Below are 22,149 nucleotides of genomic sequence, written 5' to 3' on the forward strand. Positions count from 1 at the left end.
CCTTTATAAATGTAAATGTATCTTACAAAAGGGTAACTTCTACTTGGTGTTCAGAGCGCCTCTTATTTCTGTTTATTTTTTTTAATAGTTTAAAATCATATGCCCAAAAAATCGTATTTTAGAGTTGCAAATTCTGCTCCCCTACAGCTCTAAAATACAGGGTTGGGCAAAAGTAGTTTACAGTTGTGAGTACGCGAAAGTTTATTCTTGTATTACTTATTAATTATTGTATTATTTTCCATACAAACAACCGTAAAATAAGCAAAATAAGGCATACACAAAAAGAGTACCTATTGTATGATGCTATTTACATAAAGAAGGGGGGATTGACCAGGAGCGAAATTAATGAGATGGAAGTTTTCTTTATTTTGATTAGAGTACACAGGTAGTTATTATCTGTGGAAATGAACGGTTGAGATCTGTATTATGATTTCTCTATATGTAAACTACACTTCAATAAAAAGAATAAAAGAAATTAAGCCAGGATACCTATTACAATGTATGGGAGGTGCAGACATTTATCTTCAGTAGATTATAAAAACAACAGCAAACCCCCAACCAGAACCGACGAGAATGGAGAGCAGACAGCAGGGAGGGACAAAGCCTAAGAAATCGCTAGAGGGCTGGCAGCTTCAGCTGAAGCCCGGTGCTGGAACGACGACGAATCAGTGCCCCACAAAAATAAGCCCCCGCCTCCCGTTCCGGCGCGTACACGTCCGTCTGTGTTTAACCGGAAACGTCCGGTGGGAAACGGCACCACCTCGAGAAAGGAGCCTATAACAGCTTTGTTCCTGCGCAGATGGTGTGATTGTAGGCACCGGGCGGTCGGCTTGTTGCACGGCTCGCCGGGAGGAGGACGCCGTGGCTCGCCTTTCTTCCGCTCCTCCGCTGCTACCATGATTCCGGTGTCGCTGGTAGTAGTGGTGGTGGGCGGCTGGACTGCGGTCTACCTGACCGACTTGGTGCTGAAGGTGAGGGCGAAAAGTCGACGGCCAAAGCCCCGCGGTACCCAGGGCCGGGGCTCAAGGCCGGAGGCCATTTCTCTTCTCCTACCTCGCGCCTTCCGGGCTGGGAGCCGTGCGGCCGGAGCCCACGTGCGGCCGTCCGCGTGGCGCGCGGGCCCTTGGAGTAATTTTGGCAGGCCGCGGGAGGGGTGTGGCGGTCTGTGCCGGAGCCGCCGTCGCACTGCGGGGCGGTGCACGCTCCGTAGCCTTCGGGTCTGGCCGGAGAGGCTACGGTAGTGGTCTTGGGAGGGACTGGGTCCTGCCATAATCCGCGACGGTGCCCCAGGGAGGAAAATAAAATGTCCGCCTAGGAAGGGCATTGTTTCCCCTTCATTGTCTCTAAAGCCACGACCCTGTAGAGACTCTGGCATTGGGATGAACCTAAATCGAGTTGTAATTTAGATCGGTGGTCTCAAACTTTAAAGTACACATGACTATATGGGGTTCCGGTTAAAATGCACCTTCTCTGATACATCGGGTCAGGGCGGAGCCTAAGATACTATGTTCCTAACCGGTTCCTAAGTGCTCCCAATGCTGTTCTCTAGTGTACAGCCCGTACTTAAAAACAGTAAATACTTAGTAGCAAAGGTCTGAATAACTTGTTTCTGACTTCTCGAATTCTAACTTGCACCCTACGCTCCTTTTTCACATGAACTCCCCCCACCCACACACACTCTCTGGGTGCACGATAAACTCTCCAGTTATTTGAGAAGAGTAGAAAAAAACTATGAACGTTTGACCACATGCTTCATGCAGTTTTGGAATTGAATATTGAAGGGTGAGGGTAACTGTGGAATAAAGTCATACACATTCTCAAATGTTTAATAAAAATTTCAATTATGAGTAGTAGAACCATGTTGTGAGTACTGCTTTAAATACTTTAAATTGTGTGTTTTAGGCTTAATAGTAAAATGAAATGATCTTTGTGCTTCCTTGTTACATTTGAACTTGGAAAGCAAGGGCTGGCCTCTTCCCACTTCCTAGTGGTTGTGACCTTGGGCAAATTACTCTCTTGTGCCTCAGTTTCTTCGTCTTTAATATAGGGATAATAATAGCAAGGACTTCCTGATATTGTAGAGAAGATTACATTAGTTCATCCATATAAAGCCTTGCTATTCAACCTCAGGTTCAAGGACTAGCAGCACTTGAATCATCTGGAAGCTTCTCAAAAATGTAGCATCTCAGTCCTCACTCCTGGACTACAGAATCAGAATCTTGGATCTTCATATGATTCCCCACGTGCTTCCTCCACACTTGGCATAGTGCTTAGCCTGTCATAAGCAATACAGGCCACTGCTTTAAACAGTGATTTTGTTTAGAAAACACAAAGCCACATGATTTCTTCATTTTGCATGTGTGACAAAAGTCCAGGATAAAGAGAGTTTTTCTAAAACCTCTGTAGTCTCTAGTCAAGTGTGTGAGATGATCAGGACGGCACTTTAGTTTCAGTAACAGCCCCTGGCTCCCTAAGATAGCAGTGTTACTTGAGTGAAAAACCTAACTCTCATTCAGTCTGCCTGGGGAATGCAGAGTTTTCAGAGCCTTCACCTCCTCTGTTTCCTACATGGTCTGCTGTCCTATTCTTGATTCTTATATGCCAGGGGTGTCAAACTCATTCTCACCGGGGGCCACATCAGCCTGGGGGTTGCTTTCAAAAGGCCAAATGTAATTTCAACTCCTTAACAGTTAAGGAGTAGTTACATTTATACAGTCCTAAAATTATTTCGGCCCTTTGAAGGCAACCACAAGGCTGATGTGGCCCCCGGTGAAAATGAGTTTGACACCCCTGTTTTAGGATTTCCTCAGTAGACATCTGCTGAGTGGGTTTATCACTCTCATTTTCCAAGTCTTAGAAACCAAGCAGGTTTCAAAAACTTCTCCTGAAGTTTGAGAGCAGAGAGCATTACAGGCAAACGGATACCTATATTGACTCAAGTCATTTTTTAGGACTGTGATACGGGTGAAATATTCTTCTAGAGATAAGTTTCTCAAACGGATGGACATTGATATGACAAAATACTTATTGTACTTTCTGTAACTGAGGTAATAGGGGTCAGTGTCAGTGTATATTAAACAACCTTACGTTATTTGTAATTTTTACTCAAGGACTTCAAACTTCCCTAAAGATAAAACTCTTGTGAGGCTGTATATAAGTACTATCCCTCCAACCCTGAAGAAGGTAAGAGAAGTTACTGAGACCAAGATGGCTTTAGATAAGTCTTGTACTTTTACATGATTTAAGTCGGCCTAATTTCTTAGGGTTGTTGCTCAGAAAAGAATAGAAAGCACTGATTCCAACTAACCTGTCCCCTCTGTTGGATTGATTTGGGTCTTTTAAAATTATAACACAAAACCTTTCTGTGGTAACAAGGCTTCTAGACCTCTCTCTCCGATGTGGTATCCACTAACTTCATGTGGCCGTCAAGTATTTGAAATAGGGCTAGTCTGAATTGAGATGGGCTGTAAGTATAAAGTTCATACTGAATTTCAAAGACTTAGTACATAAATAAATCAATAGAATTGTAAATTTTATTTTTATTAAATTTATTGGGCTGACATTGGTTAATAAGACTATATAGGTTTCAAGCATAGATTTCTGATACATGATCTGTATATTGCGTTGTGTGCCCACCACTCAAAGTCACATCATCTTCCGTCACTGTATATTTGGTCCCTTACAGTTTACTGCTCCCCCACCCCTTTCCCTCCACTAACCACCATACTGTTGTCTGTGTCTGTGAGTTTCAGTTTTATCCCACTTACAAGTGAAATAATACGGTTCTTAGCTTTCTCTGCCTGACTTACTCTACTTAGCATAATATTCTCAAGATCCATCCATGTTATTGCAAAAGGCAGTATTTCATCTTATGGCTGAGTAATATCTCATAGTATACGAGGTCTGTCTGGGAAAAGTCTAGCCATTGTTAATGTAGTTAGAACAGTGCACGACATCCATGTTAGCTGATAGCCAAGGAGAGCAGGCTAGAATGTTCATGTGTGAACAATGACAACTTCACTGTACTAGTCAGTGGGGGCTGTAGACGCTGTTGAGTGAGCATGTGCACTGTGTAACCATCACATTCAAAATGACTGAGCGAGCAGAGCAATGAATCTGCATCAAATGTTGCACGAAGCTTTAACATTCCTCTGTGGAAACTATTCATATGATTTGAATCATACATGGCCACATGTGTGAAAGGCCACAGCTATGGGTAACTGGCGATTGGCAGCTTTATCACAACAGTGAGCAAACTCATTCATCACATTTCGTGCAGAGTGTTTTGGTGAAACATCAAATTCCCTGGGTGAGTCACCCCCTCTACGGCCCAGATTTGGTGCCCTGCGACTTCTGGCTTTTCCCAAAACTAAAATCACTTTTGAAAGGAAATAGATTTCAGACCTTCGACGAGATTCAGGAAAAGACAATGGGGCAGCTGATGGCAATGGGAGAACTGTGTGAGGTCCCAAGGTGGACTGCTTAGAAGGGGATTGAAACATCATCCTATGTACAGTATTTCTTGTATCTTGTATCTTCTTCGATAAATGTCTCTATTTTTCTTATCACATGGCTGGATACCTTATGGACAGGCCTCATATGTTACCACATCTTTATCTATTCATCTACTGAAGAACATTTTGGTTGTTTCAATATCTTGGCCACTGCGAATAGTGCTGCAATGAACACGGGTGAAAATATCTTTGCAAATAAATGTTTTCAAATTTTTCAGGTAGATACCAAGAAGAGGGATTGTTGGTCATATGGTAATGCTATCCTTAATTTTTGGAGGAATCTCCATACTGTTTTCCATAGTGCCTGTACCAGTTTACATTCCTACCAGCAGTGAATGAGGGTTTCTTTTTCTCTACAACTTCTGCAACACTTATTATTTATCTTGTTGGTAATGGCCATTCTAATAGGTGTAAGGTGGTATCTCATTGTAGCTTTGATTTGCATTTCCCTAATAGCTAGTGAAGTTGAGCATCTTTTAATATATCTATTGGCCATTTGTACATCTTCTAGGGTGAAGGGTCTGTTCAAGTCCTCTGTTTTTTTTGTGTGTGTGTTTTTTTTTTTAGCAAATTTTGTAATTCTTTTTTTTTTTTAATATTGTATTTATTTATTTTTAGAGAGGGAAGGGAGGGAGATAGAGAGAGAGAGAGAAACATCAATATGCGGTTGCTGGGGATCATGGCCTGCAACCCAGGCATGTACCCTGGCTGGGAATCGAACCTGGGACACTTTGGTTCCCAGCCCGTGCTCAATCCACTGAGCTACGCCAGCCAGGGCTCTCTGCTCATTTTTTAATTGGATGTTTTGTTTGGTGTTGAGTTGTATGACTTCTTTATGTATTTTGGATATGAACCAGAGCTGTTGTTTGCAAATACTATCTTCCATTCATTTGGTTGCCTTTTTGTTTTGTTGGCAGTTTCTTTTGCTGTGCAGAAACTTTTCAGTTTGATATAATCCCATTCATTTATTTTTGCCTTTACTTCCCTTGCCTTTGGTGTCAAATTTATAAAATCTTCTCTAAGACCAAGGTCCATGAGTTTAGTATCTTATGTTTTCTTATATGTAATTTATTGTTTCAGATCTTATATTTAGGTCTTTGATCCATTGTGAATTATTTTTGTACATGAGTACAAACTGTAGTCTAGTTTCATTATTTTGCATGTGACTCTCCAATTTTCCCAGCACCATTTTTTGAAGAGGCTTTCTTCTCTCCATTGTGTGTTTTTAGCTCCTTTGTCAAAACTTAATTTGCCCATATAAGTGGTTTTGTTTCTGGGCTCTCAATTCTGTTCCATTGGTCTGTGTGTCTGTTTTTCTGCCAATGCCATGCTGTTTTGATTATGACTGCTCTATAGTATAATTTGAAGTCAGGTAGTACACCTTCAGCTTTGTTCTTTTTTTTTCTCAGGATTGCTTTGGCTATTCTTTTGTCATTCCATAAACATCTGATGATTTTTTGTTTTATTTCTTTAAAAAATGACATTGGGATTTTGATGGGGATTGCATTAAATCTGTACATTGCTTTGGGTACTATAGCCATTTTAACTATGTTATTTGTTCCAATCTATGAACACAGAGTATCATTCCATTTCATTGAGTCTTTTTCAATCTTTTTAGGTAATGCTTTATAGTTTTCAGTATATAGGTTCTTCACATTCTTTGTTAACTTTATTATTATTTTATTCTTTTTGTTGTAATTACAAAGGAATTGTTTTTAATTTCTTTTTCTGAAAGTTATTTGTTAGTATAGGAATTCAGTGGATTTTTGTACATTGATTTTTGTATCTTGCAACTTTAGTGTATTTGTTTATTGTTTCTAGTAGTTTTTAGATGGAAGCTTTAGGATATTCTATAGAATATATATATATATATATATAGAATCATGTCATCTGCAAAAAGTGATGCTTTTATTACTTCTTCATTCCCAATTTGGATACCTTTTATTTCTGTTTCTTGACTGATTGCTCTGGCTAGGACTTCTAGTACTATATTGAATAAGAGTAGTGAGTGTGGACATTCTTGTATTTTTCCAATTTGGGGGAAAACCTTTTAGTTTTTCACCATTGAGTATATTAGCTGAGGGTTTGTCATATATGGACTTTATTATATTGAGGTACTTTCCTTCTATACCCATTTTATTGAGTTTTTTATCATAAATGCATGTTGTATTTTATCAAATGCTTTTTCTACGTCTGTTGATAAGGTCTTCCAACTCTTTTGTTAATGATGTATACATTGATTGATTTGCATATATTGAACTACCCTTGTGCCCCCAGAATGAACCCCACTTGATCGTAATGTATTATTTTTTTAATGTATTGTTGTATTCGATTTGCTAGTATTTTGTTTAGGACTTTTGCATCCATATTCATCAGAGACACTTGTTTGTAGTTTTCTTTTTGTGTGTTATCCTTGCCAGGTTTTGCTATGAGGGTTATGTTGACATCATAAAATGTGTTAGGGTACATTGCCCCTTCTTCAGTTTTTTGGAAGAGTTTAAGAAGGATAGGTGTCAAACCTATGAGTGGTAGACTTCACTACCAAAGCCATCTGCCCCTGCACTTTTATTTTGGGGGAGGTTTTTGATAGTTGTGTCAATTTCCTTACTGTTCATTGGCCTATTTAGATCTTCCAATTGTTCATGATTCGGTTTAGGAAGGTTATGTATTTCTAGGAACATATCCATTTCTTCTAACTTACTGAATTTAATGGCATATAGTCTTTCGTGATATTCTAATATAATTCTTTGTATACTTGTGCAGTCTGTAGTAACTTCTTTCATTTCCAGTTTTGTTTTTATGAGTCTTTTCTCTTTTTTCCTTAGCAAGTCTAGTCAGGGGTTTGTCGATTTTATGTTTCTAATTTTAAAAAATTTGATATAGAAACATTGATTTGTTGTTCTACTAACTTATGCATTCATTAGTTGCTTCTTCTATGTGCCATGACCTGAGAAGGAACCTGCAACCTTGGCATATCAGGACAATGCTCTAACCAACTGAACTACCTGGCCAGGGTCTTTGTCAACTTTATTAATCTTTTCAAAGAACCAACTCTTCATTGTATTAATCTCCATTTCATTCAATTCTGCTTTAATTTTTATTATTTCCTTTCTTCTGCTGAGTTTGGGTTGCTTTTTTTCTTTTTTTTTTTTTTTTTTTTTTTTTTTTTTTTAGTTCTTTAAGCTGTAATATTAGATTGTTTACTTGAAACTCCTATTGTTTCTTGAGACAGGCCTCCAATGATATAAATGTCCCTCTTATTACTGCTTTTGCTGCATCCCAGAAGTTTTGATATGTCGTATTGTCATTCTCACTTGTCGCTATATGTCCATCAATCTCACCTTCTATTTCTTTGACCCAGTCAGTTTTTAGCAATACATTGTTTAAACTCCACATATTTGTAGGTCTCTTTACTTCCTTTTTGCAGTTGATCTCTAATTTGAAAGCATTGTGGTCAAAGAATATGGTTGGTATGATTTCAATCTTAAATTTGTTCAGGCTGGTTTTGTGTTTCAGCATTCAGTCTATTGTTGATAATGTGCTGTGTGCACTGCATAAGAATGTATAATTTGATTGGGATGAAAGGTTCTGTAAGTGGCAATTTTGTTCATTTGGTCTAATATGTCATTTAAGGCTGATATTTCTTTATTAATTTTCTGTTTGGATGATCTTCTGTAATTGTCAATGGGGTATTTACATCCCCTACTATGATTGTGTTTTTGTCAGTTTCTCCCTTTACTTCTGTTAGTAGTTGCTTTATATATATTTCGGTGTTCCCAGATTGAGTGTGTATATATATTGAGAAGTATTGTCTTCTTGATGTAGTGTCCTTTTTATCATTATAACATGTCCAGCTTTGTCTCTTGTTACCTTTATTATTTTGAAATCTATTTTGTCAGATATGAGTATGGCTACACCTGCTTTTTGCACTTCTTTGGCTTTTCAGATCTCTGCAGGGAGGTGGGAAATGACCTGTGTTCCCTGGAAAGGCAGGTGCCTCCCCTGTGATTGGTCACCCCGGTCCCAGGGGACCAGCCCTGCAGGAGAACTCAGTGGGCAATGTGACTCCAAATGTGTGAGAACCCAGTGCTGTCCCTGCAGCCAGATGCAGCTGGCAGTATATCTGTGATGCATGGGGGTGAGGTGAGCTGGGGGAACCCAGCCTTCTCTTTTGCTGCTTTGCCTTCCTGGCAATGGCAACCAGTGGACCTTTGTGGTGTCCCCCATGTGCCTCCATTTGAACCTGAGATTAGTCACAGAATGAGCCTGTCACTCAGGGAAAATGTGATTCTTAATAGCAGTTCTTGGGTTTGCAGATAATGTGCTCTGCAAACCCACACAAAGGGTGAGGGGAAGCGAGCTCTGGCAGGTTAAGGGGAAGCCTAGCTCCATGGCTTTGTTTCTCTGTGGAACGCTGATTGCCAGATAACTGAGGCCACACCTTTGTGCTTTGTCTCTGCCCGGGTTACTGGGCTCTGCTGCAGCTCCTACTGCCCACTCCTGTAGAAATGCTCATTAAATCTCTTTGCTCCTCCTGGCTGAAGGGAGTGCCAGTCACAGCCTGATTCCTTCTCTCTCTGGCTGAAAATCGCACTGAGCTCACGGCTGCAGGGATGCATCTGTGGCTCATCTTAGCTTTTCACCCTTTTGCCTCCCTGGTTTGATCCCACTTGCCCGCCTTTACATGTTGGAATTTGTAGATCTCAGACATTTTGGTGCATTGAGCAGGTAGTTTTTTGTTAAATTGTTGAAACTTCAAGGGGAGAGACCAAGGGGATCTCTTCATGCCCCAGTTCCTCTGATGTCACCTACTACAATATTTTTATATTGATTTGAATTGAAAATATATTTAAATTAATCTGTTTCTGTTTACTTTGTAAAATTTAACTACCTAAAAATTTAAAATTATATATGTGGCTGGCATTTGTGGCTCATATTTCTATTGGACAATGCCATTCTAAGCAGAGGTCAGCAAACTTTTCTGTAAAGGGTGAGATATTTTAGGCTTTGTGGGCCACACAGCGTCTGGCACATATTCTTGTTTTTCTATTGTCTTTCTGCAGTCTCTTAAAAATAAAAACCATCCTTAGTTCATAAGCAGTACAAAAATAAGCTGTAGGCTGAATTTGGCCCATGGGCCATTGTTTGCCGGACCCTAACTTCAGCAGACTGGCTAGTCTGAGGCCTTGACTTGAATATACTGAGGAATGAACGTAAAGCAGGGTGTCAAACTCATTTTCACTGCAGGCCACATCAGCCTCATGGTTGCCTTCAAAGGGCCGAAACAATTTTAGGAATGTATAAATGTAACTGCTCCTTAACTATTAAGGAGTTGAAATTACATTTGGCCCTTTGAAGGCAGCTGCGAGGCTGCATGGCCCCCAGTGAAAATGAATTTGACACCCCTGGCATAAAGCTTTAAAATCATGAGCACTTGGGCAGTCAGTATCTTGCTTTCCTACAGAAAAGACTATTTTTTCATTTTCTTAAACATTATAAATTGTTCAAAATTGAATGGTATGAAACTTTCCTTTCTCTTGTAGTCATCTGTGTATTTTAAGCACTCTTATGAAGACTGGCTAGAAAACAATGGATTGAGCATCTCCCCTTTCCACATAAGATGGCAAACTGCTGTTTTCAATCGTGCCTTTTACAGTTGGGGACGGCGGAAGGCAAGGATGCTTTATCAATGGTATGCTTCATTTTCTGTTTTTGGTTTAAATTAGTCATTGTGATCATGAGAAATGCTCGTTAACTGTTTCCATCATTTTCCAATGTACTGAGTTTTAAAATGTTGACAGTATAAAAACTTTCTGGATTTATATAAGCTTATGGGACTGTGTCATTGTGCTTTTGCACACATTAAAAATCAAGGTTCTGTATCTTGATCTGGGTGATAGACACATGGGTGCACATTTGTAGAAATTCAGTGAGCTATACACTTCAGACATGTGCACTTTATTCTGTATGTTATATACTAATAGAAAAGCAAAACAAATGTGGAATATTTTCATCAAGAAAATAGCCCTAGAGAATTCTCTCCTCCATCATCACACATAGGAACAAGGTTCTGGGAGTCAAAGGATGCCCTCAAATCTGCAGGATTTTCCCTGTATTTCTTTTTGGATACACCTCCAGGGGAAGGATTTTTTAAATATTTAACAACCAGTCAGGCATATGTGCAAACCAAGTGGGAAAATGGCAGCCAGATTGCAGTGCCAGGGTCCTGGAGGTTGTATAGTTGAGAGAATTTCTAATGTGGAAGTAGGGAGCTCCTTTTGGTCAAAAATTTAGCTCCAAATGAAGTAGAGCTAAATGTAAGGAGTCAGCTCATCAAAAAGTAGTAAATACACCTGCAAAGCAAAGCAAAGCAAACAAGCCCTGGCTGGCATAGCTCAGTGAATTGATCGCGGGCTGCGAACCAAAGCATCACAGGTTCGATTCCCAGTCAGGGCACATGCCTGGGTTGCAGGCCACACCCGCCCAGCAACTGCACATTGATGTTTCTCTCCCTCTCTTTCTCCCTCCCTTCCCTCTCTAAAAATAAATAAATAAAATCTTTAAAAAAATTTTTTTAAAGCAAAGAAAATAATAAAGAGCAGAAAACAGTGAAATAGAAAGTACATAGTAGATAAAATCAGCAAAGCCCAAAGTTGGTTCTTTGACAGTATTAATAAATTGATAAACCCCTACTTTGATCGAGAAAAAAGAAAATACACATACCTAAAGATCAGAATTGAAAAAGGTAACATTAATACAGATTCCACAGGCATTTTAAAAAATTAAACTATTTGAACAGTTCTGTGCCTGTAAATTCAATAATTTAGATGAAATGGACAAGTTCCTTGGAAAACAACTTATCAAAAAGTTAGGAAATGTAATAGGAGGATACCTTCTAATTATTAAAACAGTTAAAGAAAAAAAACTCATTACATTCTACCATGTTAGCCCTGACTGGCGTGGCTCAGTGGGTTGGGCATCATTCCACAAAGCAAAAGGTTGCTGGTTCAATTCCTGGTCAGGGCACATGCCTGGGTTGTGGGCCGGGGCCCAGGTTGGGTGTGTGTGAGAGGCAACCAGTTGATGTTTCTCTCCCTCTCTGTGTCCCTCCCTTCTTCTCTCTCTAAAAATAAATAAATCTTTAAAAAAATTTTTACCATGTTAGTATTTAAACTCAAAATACAGCTAAAATAAGATACAAATAGAATTGGTAGGTGAAAAAGAGTGGATGACTGTAATGTCAAAAGAACTTTGGTAACTAACTGTATGAGAACAAGATCAAAACAATGCTACATAAATGAGAAAAAAGCAGAGGAAGCAAACTTTTTTATTGGGAAGCATATTCAGCCGCCAGTTATGAGAGAATTGTAAGTTATTAGAACGGCTTAAAGAGACTAGTGCCGTGTGCTTCAGTCACAGATCCGAAGTTCAGGTAGGAGAAAAAACAGAGGGTTATTAGAAGTTTTATACATTTTAAAGCTATGAAATGTGGCTGGTTGATGAATTTTTTTAGTCCATGAATTGCAAGGAATTGTACATTTGTGCAATTTTTTTCTCTTAACAGGTTCAATTTTGGAATGGTGTTTGGCGTAATTGCCATGTTTAGCTCTTTTTTTCTCCTGGGGAAAACACTGATGCAGACTTTAGCACAAATGATGGCTGATTCTTCTGCTTCTTATTCTTCCTCCTCTTCTTCCTCTTCTTCTTCCTCCTCTTCCTCTTCCTCTTCTTCCTCCTCTTCTTCTTCCTCCTCCTCACTTCACAACGAACAGGTGCTACAAGTTGTGGTAAGTGGCTTCTTTTTGCTTTTAAGTAACTATTGAACAATAGATATAAAATATTTCTTTTGGATAGCATAACTCCTATCTATAATATAAATATGAAAATATATGAAAGGTCACATGATTTTTCAAATTACCTGCTTAAACAAAAATATTAGTAAGAATATAGCAAGGAATTGTTGCAATATGTACTAGTAGTAGCAGTAGCAATAATAGTGGTAATAGAAGAAATGGATCGTAATTAAGACTGTTGACAATTGAATGGATTTTGATTTAATATCTGTTGTCATCTTAAGAGGTTAAATGGTTGTTACTATAAAAGAATAAGCATGATTTAAGATCTTTATAATGTTTAAATTTTGTTTTTATCCTGTGCAAAGTGTTCCCTTCCCCTTCCCTCTTCATGGCTTTCCTCCTCTAACCAATAATATCCTTTTTACTAAAGACGTAAGACCTTTTTGAATGGTCCCTGTGATTTTTTGGTGTGAAGAGTAATATACTGAGTTGTACTCTTTTGACTGTGAGCTATTTATAATAATTCTTACTTTAAGGCACATGTGTAGACCCATACCTTATCAAATCATGTCTCCAGGGTTTGGAAGGGGACTTTACTGTTGGCTTTTATTTCTTATTTTTTACAATTTATAGTTTTCATTTCTATGAATCGTGGATGTTATGTTTTTAATCATATTCTTATTAATGGAGTAGATTATTTAAGAGTTAGTGACAAGCCTGGCCAGTGTGGCTCACTTGGTTAGAGTGTCATCCTGTAAACCAAAAGGTCATGGATTCTATTTCTGATAGGGGCACATGCCTATGTTGCAGGTTCAGTCCCCAGTCCAGGCTGCATGCGAGAGGCAACTGATCGATGTTTCTCTCCCTCTCTCTTTCTCTCCCTTCCCCTCTCTCTAAAATCAATAAGCATGCTCTTGGGTGAGGATTAAAAAAGATAAAAACTAAAAAAAATTAGTGACAGATCTTTCTTAACTCATCTGTTTGTGGCTTTTACTATAGGATGGGTCACTAAGGAAAAATTTAGAAATCATTTGGAGAGAATGGTAATAGTTCTTTCTTAGAGGTTAAAGGGATTCTCCAGGTGAGGCCTCAGAAGAGTTGATTTGTTTCTTCAGCAAACATTTAATGAATGTATTCTGCATATTGGCCCTGTGTTAAGGCCCTATACAATGAAATCCAATTCTAGCAATCACAGAGCTTTTAGTCTAGAGGGAGAGCTGCTATGATAGTACTACAGGTGGAGAGAACATAAGGTGCTGTGGGAACAGGGAGACAAGGTGTGCTGAGATGAGCCTGGCATTGGGGAGAAAGTAGAGTGGCGCTTCAAGGGAGGGGGAGGAGAATCTGCATAGCCTGGGAAAGGAAAATGGCAACTGAGCATCCGTCTCACAGAGGGGACCATGTAAAATGGAAAGGCAAAGGAAATAATAATAATGTAATAAAACCTAGTTAATATACAGTGCTCTGTGAGGTTTTTGTGCCCATTTTTATTCTTACAACAATCTGGAGATAAGATTGACAAATGGGGAAACCAAGGCACAGAAATGTTAAGTCATTTGCCTGTGGTCACAGCTAGTAAATAGGGTGGGGGAGGAGGTCCATCATTCATCCACCATTGACCTCAGAGCCATTATGCTCTACTCCCTTAAGAAAGACCAATAATTCTTCAGCTATAAAGTGTTATAACTTTGGCCCATGTCTAGGAAGTGTATGGTACAAGAGATAAGATGGTAGATATAGGTAGGATCTGGGTTATGAAGGGCCATTCTAAGTAGTTCTGGTTTTACCCGCTGGTGACAGGTCTGTGTACACAAAATGAACCAGAGTAGGGTTACATGTAAGATGGGGAGACCATTTAAGAGGGCGGTTGTAATAATTTATTTTATAAGTGATAAAAGATCTAAACTAAATTAGTGGTAAGAAGAATAAAGAGGGTAAATTCAAGGGATTTTTTGGATTGGAGTTCTCAGGCCCTGAAAATTAATTGAATGTGAGGCTGGAGGAAGAAGGAAAAGTTTAGGATAACTTTCAGGCTATTCAATTAGTTATTGTTTGCTAAGAAAAAGTACAGTAGAGACAGGAGCATATGTGGAGGAAATATGATCAATGTCCTTTATGCCTGCTGGGATTCGAATGGCAAAATGTTGTGCCATGAAGAAATTATTTCTTCTTTTTGCTTCTCACTTTATTCATAGAACTCACAAAAATACTGACTCTCTTAGGAGAGAGAGTCATGTTTTAGAACCATCAAGTAGTCAACTGCCCTCTGTAGTCCACTGTGTATATTTATGTATATGTTTAAAAATATTATTGCCCTGGCCAATGTGGCACAGTGGCTTGGAACATCGTCCCATAGACAGAAGGGTCATGGTTTGATTCCCAGTCAATGCACATACCCAGGTTGCAAGTACAGTCCCTGTTCAGGGTATGTACGAGAAGGCATCCAATCAATGTTTTTTTCTTTCTCCCACTTTCCTGTCCCTCCCTCTCTCCCTCCCTCTATTTCTCAAAGCAATGAAAAAAATGTCCTCAGGTGAGAATTTAAAAAAAAGGACTGTTACTATCTCCTGACCTTGATATGAGCTCTGGTAGCTTGGAAAACGTACTTTTTATTTACTCTATAATTCCCTAGAGGTAATAGTAATTACCTACCCTTTTTGCTCCAAAGTGACTTTAAAAAAATCAGATGCTGTCCCAGCTGGTGTGGCTCAGTGGATTGAGCTCTGAACTGTGAACCAAAGGGTCTCCAGTTCAATTCCTAGTCAGGGCACATGCCTGGGTTGCAGGCCAGGTCCCTGGTAGGGGGCTTATAGATAAGGATTTCTGGTTCCAAGAATTAACCAATCAGACTCAACTTTATTATGCAACATGACTGATAAAAAGCAACTCTGTGTTGTGACCTATATATTTATGGTTCAAGACAGGGCATTCACACCAGATGGCTATTGTTGTGTTGGCTGTTGTCATTTTTCCTTTGACAGTCTGAGGGGAAATATGTCAGTACCCCTGACTAAATATCAGGTATTGCATGTTTTAAAATTTCTCATGGCACACCAGTTGAAAACTACTGTCCTGTTGTATCGAGCCTGTTGATTTATTGACATAAAAGTAAAGTAACCAGGATACTTTGTGACACAGAATGAATGTATGAGAATTAATCTTGAGTATGTAAATTTAGAGAGGGGTCAGAGAAAAGGAAACTCCTAATCTGAACAGAAAGATGCCTTGCCACTTGGGAATGGAGTATGGTGAAAAAGATATACTGATGTTCTTGAAAAGAGTTGTTTAGAGAGTTCCGGCCAAGATGGAGGCATAGGTAGAAACACTTAGCTTCCTTGCACAACCAAAAAGGATAACAGCTAATCTAAAATCAATAAACAACCAGAAGTGCCGGAAAATCAAACTGCGTGGAATTCCAACAACCAAGGAATTAAAGAAATATTCACCCAGACCAGTGTACCAAGACAAAGAAATATGGCCCAAATGAAAGAACAGATCAAAACTCCAGGAAAGGAGCTAAGTGACAAGGAGATAGCCAGCCTATCTGATGCAGAGTTCAAAACACTGGTAATCAGGATGCTCACAGAACTGATTGAGCTCGGCCGCAAAGTGAAGGAACAAATGAAGGCTACCCAAAGTGAAATAAAACAAAATACACAGGGAACCAGCAGTGACGGGAAGGAAACCGGGACTCAAATCAACAATTTGGAACAAAAGGGGAAAAAAATAAACACCCAACCAGAACAGAATGAAGAAACGAGAATTCAAAAAAATGAGAGGCGTAGGAAACTCGGGGACAACTTTAAATGCTCTAACATCAGAATCATAGGGGTGCCAGAAGGAGAAGAACAAGAGCAAGAAGTTGAAAACTTATTTGAACAAATAATGAAGGAAAACTTCCCCAATCTGACAAAGGAAATAGACTTCTAGGAAGCCCAAAGAGTCCCAAAGAGGAACACACCAAGGCACATCATTATTAAGTTACCCAAGATTAAAGAGAGCATCTTAAAAGCAGCAAGAGGAAAGGAGAGAGTTACTTACAAAGGAAATGCCCATAAGGCCATCAGCTGATTTCTCAAAAGAAACCTTGCAGGCAAGAAAGGGCTGAAAAGAAGTATTCCAAGTCATGAAAGGCAAGGACCTACATCCAAGGTTACTCTACCCAGCAAAGCTATCATTTAGAATGGAAGGGCAGATAAAGTGCTTCCCAGATAAGGTCAAGTTCAAGGAGTTCATCATTACCAAGCCCTTATTATATGAAATGTTAAAGGAACTTATCTAAGAAAAAGATGGTCGAAAATATGAAGAGTAAAATGACAACAAACTCACAACTATGAACAACTGAACCTACAAAAACTAAGCAAACAACGAGAACAGGAACAGAACCAGAGAAATGGACAGCACATGGAGGGTTTTCAGTGAGGAGAGGGGAAGGGGAAGAATAGTGGGAAGGAAGTACAGGGAATAAGAAGCATAATTGGTAGGCATAAAATAGATGGAGAGCTGTTAAGAATGGTATAGGAAACAGAGAAGTCAAAGAATTTACATGTACAATCCATGGACATGAACTAAGTGGGGGAATGCTGGAGGGTTGAGGGTTACAGGGTGGAAGGGGGATAAAAGAGGAAGAAATTGGGAAGACTGTAATAGCTTAATCAATAACATACTTAAAAGAGTTGCTTAGTTGAGTGTGGGTAAAGAGAATTTCACATAATGAGCATCATAAAAGTGTCTCAAATATAGGAAAGAAATGGTATTAATCAAGCTCTTTTCCCTAACATTATTGTTATAAAGAATTAGAAACAATCACAATAGGCAATTTATAAGTGGCTAAATTATGGGATTGTCATTCAATGAAATAATATGTCTAAATTAAAAATGATGATTATGAAAACTAGGGAAAGGACACTTGGAATTACTAATGAATTTAGAAAGCTGTCCAAGCAGCATGATTTGAATCTCCTCTCCAGTTACTAAAGAGGGCTTAAAAGTGAAATTCCTCTGTTGTGTATAAAAATAAATTCCAGTTGAATTAAAGTTAAAACATGTAATCATAATAGACTTCAAAAGAAAAAAAAACCAGGCTTCTGTTTATATGAACACAGAATGAGGACGACATAAGCCTTGGCTGGTGTTGCTCAGTGGATTGAGCCACTAGCCTTTGAACCAAAGGGTCCCCAGTTTGATTCCCAGTCAGGGCACATGCGGGGTTGCAGGCCAGGTCCCCAATAGGGGGTGCACGAGAGGCAACCACACATTGATGTTTCTTCCTCTCTTTTTCCCTGCCTTCCCCTCTCTCTAAAAATAAATAAAATCTTTTTTTTTTTTTAAAGGAAGGCATAAGCATAAAACTAATGGCAGAAACCATGAATATTGATATATTTGACTACATAAAATTTTAAGTATCAAAAAAACTAACAAAATTAAAAGGCAACAAAACTTGGAAATACATCTGTGATGTGTATTACAGAGGACTGATCATTGATATTTGAAGTGATCTTACAGATCAATAAGGAAAATATGAACACGCTAGGAGGAAAAAATAGACAAGTCATGAGTAGGCTACTCTTAAAGGACCTATCAGTGGTCAAAAGTATGGAGAAAGTTCAGCTTTAATAGTGATCAAAGAAATATAAATCAAATAATGGGGTTCTTTTTATTTCTCTCAAATTGCAGATTTGAGTAAAATGAGCTTTCCTAAGGTTATGGGAGTGTGTGCTGTGAGAGAGCAGTTTGATGTGTGTCAAAGTCCTTTAAATTTTGTTACTCTCTCTGTAAGGCATAATATTAAACAATGGGCAAGGATTATCATATGTAATCTTAAAAATTACCCTTTTATATGACTGTGGTTGTTTCCATTTTAATGATGAGGAAATTGAAGTATTGGGAGAATAATCGAACTTCCTCCAAGTCACTTAACTCAAGTTAGTTATGTAACCAGACTGTCAAACTCGAGCTGGAGCCTGAACCAACCATGCTTGTCTAAAAATTTATCCCCCTAAAATATTTTGAGTATATGAGTCCAAATATGTTTATTACAGTAGTTATAAGAACAGAAACCTTTCAAATAATTAAATGCCCATCAATTGATTCCATAGAGTACAATACAGCCATTAAAAACGATGAATCAGAAAACATTCGTGGGGAAATGTTTGTGAAAGTACTAAGCTAAAGGGTCAGATTTCAAACCCATATTCATAATAAAAGCATAATTTTTTTAATGTCTACATGAAAAGACTAGAAGGACATGCATTAAAACATTGAGAATGGTTTTTTTATAACAGAAAAAAAGGGATTTTCTGCAGAAGGATACCTTTAGGGTCCCAACTTTTAGACTGTGAGAAATACAGTCGTCCCTCACTATATGGGAGTTCATTTATTGTGGCTTTACTGTATCACGTGGTTTTTAAAGTCGCCATATAGCGAGGGATGACTGTATACTTCGCTGGTGAGTACCCATATAGAATTTTATATGTTAAAATTACATAGGTTTAAGCGTGTATAAAGTGTTTAAGAGCATATGAAGTGTTTATAAGAATGTGGAAAAGGGCCCTGGCTGGCATAGCTCAGTGGATTGAGCTCGGGCTGCGAACCAAGCATCACAGGTTCGATTCCCAGTCAGGGCACATGCCTGGGTTGCAGGCCACAGCCCCCAGCAACCGCACATTGATGTTTCTCTCTCTCTTTCTCCCTCCCTTCCCTCTCTAAAAAAATAAAAAAATAAATAAAATCTTTTAAAAATAAAAAAAAGAATGTGGAAAAGGTTAATAAGAGAAGTGGGAAAGGTTGATAGGAGCGTGGAAAGGGTTTATAAAGCCTTAAAATATATATAAATAATAAATATAATGCTGCTACTTTGTGGATTTTCACCTATCTCGGGGGTCTCTGGAACATAATTCCTGCAATAGGTGAGGGATCACTGTAGATGCTCAGTATTTAAATAGTACTGATGCCTGGGGTGCCCCACTTAGCCTAATTTATAGACTCTTTCCTTAACAGATGACATAACTTGAAGGGATTACAAGCAGATTCTTAGGTATCTAAAAACAATTTATCACACAATCCTTAAATAGCATACTTCCCTTGTGTATGCAATGATGTACACATACAAACAACATCTTAGGAACACGTGATTATAAGACAACTCTTCATTCTTCACAGGTTCTTAATATGTATGTATGTTCCAAATGTACCTTCTGCATTAAATTTCAGTTTTAATACAATATTTATCATTTTGCTACTACCAATGTACGAGGCAAACTAATAAAATCAAAGAAATGGAGGGCATGGTGTTCCCACACTAACAAGGTGCTTTGTTACACTACTTTTAATTAATTGTTATATAACTTGAGAATACTAAAGGGAAATTCATTGATGGGGTTCGGGATATTCTGTATTACTCACATAAGTACTTGGAACCTTGCAATAACAATAGGGAGGAAGGACTAGGACTTGTAACAAGAATTCCCAAATCAGGCTTCCAGCTGACTCCTTCAGTGTCACTTCACATTCCCTGGTCCTTGGTGCTTGGCTAGGCCCTCTAATTCTTTCCCGTGGTGAAGATTTCAGGAAGCTAAAATTTCAACTTTTTAACCTGGTGTTTCCTGTTCTCTTTAGATTGGTGTTGTGCTTAGTTCAAAAGCTGCCTAAAAAAATTGACCAGTGTTTTTACTTTTATTATGACAGATATGAAAAAGTGAACCATCAATATTCACATAACTTTTAGTTTATAGAACTTTCAGCTTGGAAGTTTAAGCTTTAATACAGAGTGAACATCATGGTCTCTTGGTACCCAAGTGTGTATTTGTCATTGTGTCTATGAACAGGTTCCTGGTATAAATTTACCCGTCAACCAACTGACCTATTTCTTCGCTGCAGTCCTCATTAGTGGTGTTGTACATGAAATTGGACATGGGATAGCAGCTATTAGGTAATGATATTTACCTTTTTTTCCCTACTACATGCAAAGAAGCTTTCATTTAGGAGATGTTATTACTAAAATCTTCTACATTTGTTCTTTTTCCTGTGCATACTACCCAGTGCTTATCCTTTGTTATTATTTTAGGCACCTTCTGTTTTGCTGAGGAAATTTACATATTGATAAATATGTTCAATGAACCATGTACATACTGTACTTATAATGTGGATCTTTCTATCTTTTGCCCTCTGCCAGCATGGTTATATCCTTATGGTGCTTCATGATTTTCATCCATTCCTGAAACTTAATCTTTCTATTCATCATTGGGTCAGAATGATAACCTCTGCACTGTTTCTTAGTCCTTTCTTTGGCTTATCAGCTGAAATACTTTCCTGCTTCTGCTTATTGCCTCTGCTAGCTAGAGTAAGAACACTGAAAGCTCTGGGTTTGTTAACAAATATAGCCTGTTTAGACACCCAAGTGGAAGAAGGTAAGGGAGGGTGAGACCTGGGACTCTTCAAGTATCATGCCCTCTTGTTGTAACTACCTGAATGTATCATAATTATACCTGACCATTTTAAAGGCTCCTAAACCTGTAATATCATGATGAGGGAGATGAGTCACAACTCCCCATCACTCCCACTGGTAATTACTGCCATAAGGAACACATACTGATGGGAATATTCTATCTTGTCAGTATGTGGACCAGATTAAAGGTTTTAGATGAGAAGATCTAATCACTTACTACTTTTCAGTTACTTACGAACAAGAGTCTATATAGACTAGCAATAAACCTTCATCTTGACTGGTGTACAGTGTAGTGGTTTAAGTGAGTAGCTACTTTTTAAAAAAAATCTCTCTCACCTTTGCATCCGCATTTTTTGTATTGCAGCCCTTAGGGTTTTACATATAAAAGCATTATTATTAACAGTTTAATGACTCATAGTATGCTGTGGGTAATTTGTTAATAAAATCACAACTGCCAAGAAAAAGTGAATTTTACAAGTCATATACTTAGTACTAAGTGATAGCACAATATATTAAGATGTTAATTTATTTTAGAGTAACTATTCAGTCTTATAAGGCTATTAAGTATAAATCCATTTTTAGAGACTGAATTAATAAATAGTTCTCCTAAGGACAGTCTGAACATTATGCATTTTTTATTGTACTTAGTTTAACATTAATTCGACAGGAACATACTTAGATAAACCTCCACCTTTATTTATAATAGCTAGGAAGGACAAATATAAGTATTTAGATAATTTACTTGAATTATATTTCTACTGTGTCCTTTGAAAATAATATACAGTAAACCATAAATAGGCTTTTCATTTAGTTTCTCATAGAAATAGTAAACTTTTCTTTATATGTGTGGCTAATTTCAAGTTATTTATTCAGCATACTAGTTTTTTAAAACTTTGAAGTTGTACATCTATTTCAGAATGCCCTGTTTTATAAAATGCAATTTCATAGATGACCAAATCTGTATAGTAAAATTATGATAGAGATATATAGATACATAAACTTTTTGTCTGTCCAGAGAGACTTGCTTTTTAAGCAAGAACTTGAAGCACAGTGGGAAGTTTTAAGATTATATACATTATTTGATAAATGCAATACTAGTATTAAATTCCTTTTTCTTATGTGATTTCTTAGGGAACAAGTTCGATTTAATGGCTTTGGGATTTTTCTCTTCATTATTTATCCTGGAGCATTTGTTGATCTGTTCACCACTCATTTGCAACTTATATCACCAGTCCAGCAGCTAAGGATATTTTGTGCAGGTAACAGACTTAAATTATTTTATTCATCTATGTGTTATTAGTAGTTTTATGCAAAGTACTTGTATCACCAATGAAAACATCTCATATTATGGTTGATAAAGTCAGTTTATAAGAATCTCAGTCAAAAGTAGTAG

The 22,149-nt window shown here is 38.1% G+C and overlaps 1 protein-coding gene across 1 annotated transcript in view; it reads left to right on the plus strand.

Annotated features, from left to right (window-relative positions):
* The first annotated feature begins 729 nt into the window (after nucleotides 1-729).
* Nucleotides 730-22,149, plus strand: part of MBTPS2 (membrane bound transcription factor peptidase, site 2) — a 43,772-nt gene continuing 22,352 nt past the window's right edge. The window contains exons 1-5 of the mRNA XM_028522414.2: nucleotides 730-971; nucleotides 10,058-10,206; nucleotides 12,079-12,301; nucleotides 20,137-20,240; nucleotides 21,888-22,015. Of these exons, the coding sequence (XP_028378215.1) occupies nucleotides 897-971; nucleotides 10,058-10,206; nucleotides 12,079-12,301; nucleotides 20,137-20,240; nucleotides 21,888-22,015 (679 nt within the window). The 5' untranslated portion in view covers nucleotides 730-896. The remainder of the gene's footprint in view (nucleotides 972-10,057; nucleotides 10,207-12,078; nucleotides 12,302-20,136; nucleotides 20,241-21,887; nucleotides 22,016-22,149) is intronic.

The sequence above is a fragment of the Phyllostomus discolor genome, chromosome X (assembly GCF_004126475.2).
Source record: "Phyllostomus discolor isolate MPI-MPIP mPhyDis1 chromosome X, mPhyDis1.pri.v3, whole genome shotgun sequence".
NCBI lineage: Eukaryota > Metazoa > Chordata > Mammalia > Chiroptera > Phyllostomidae > Phyllostomus > Phyllostomus discolor.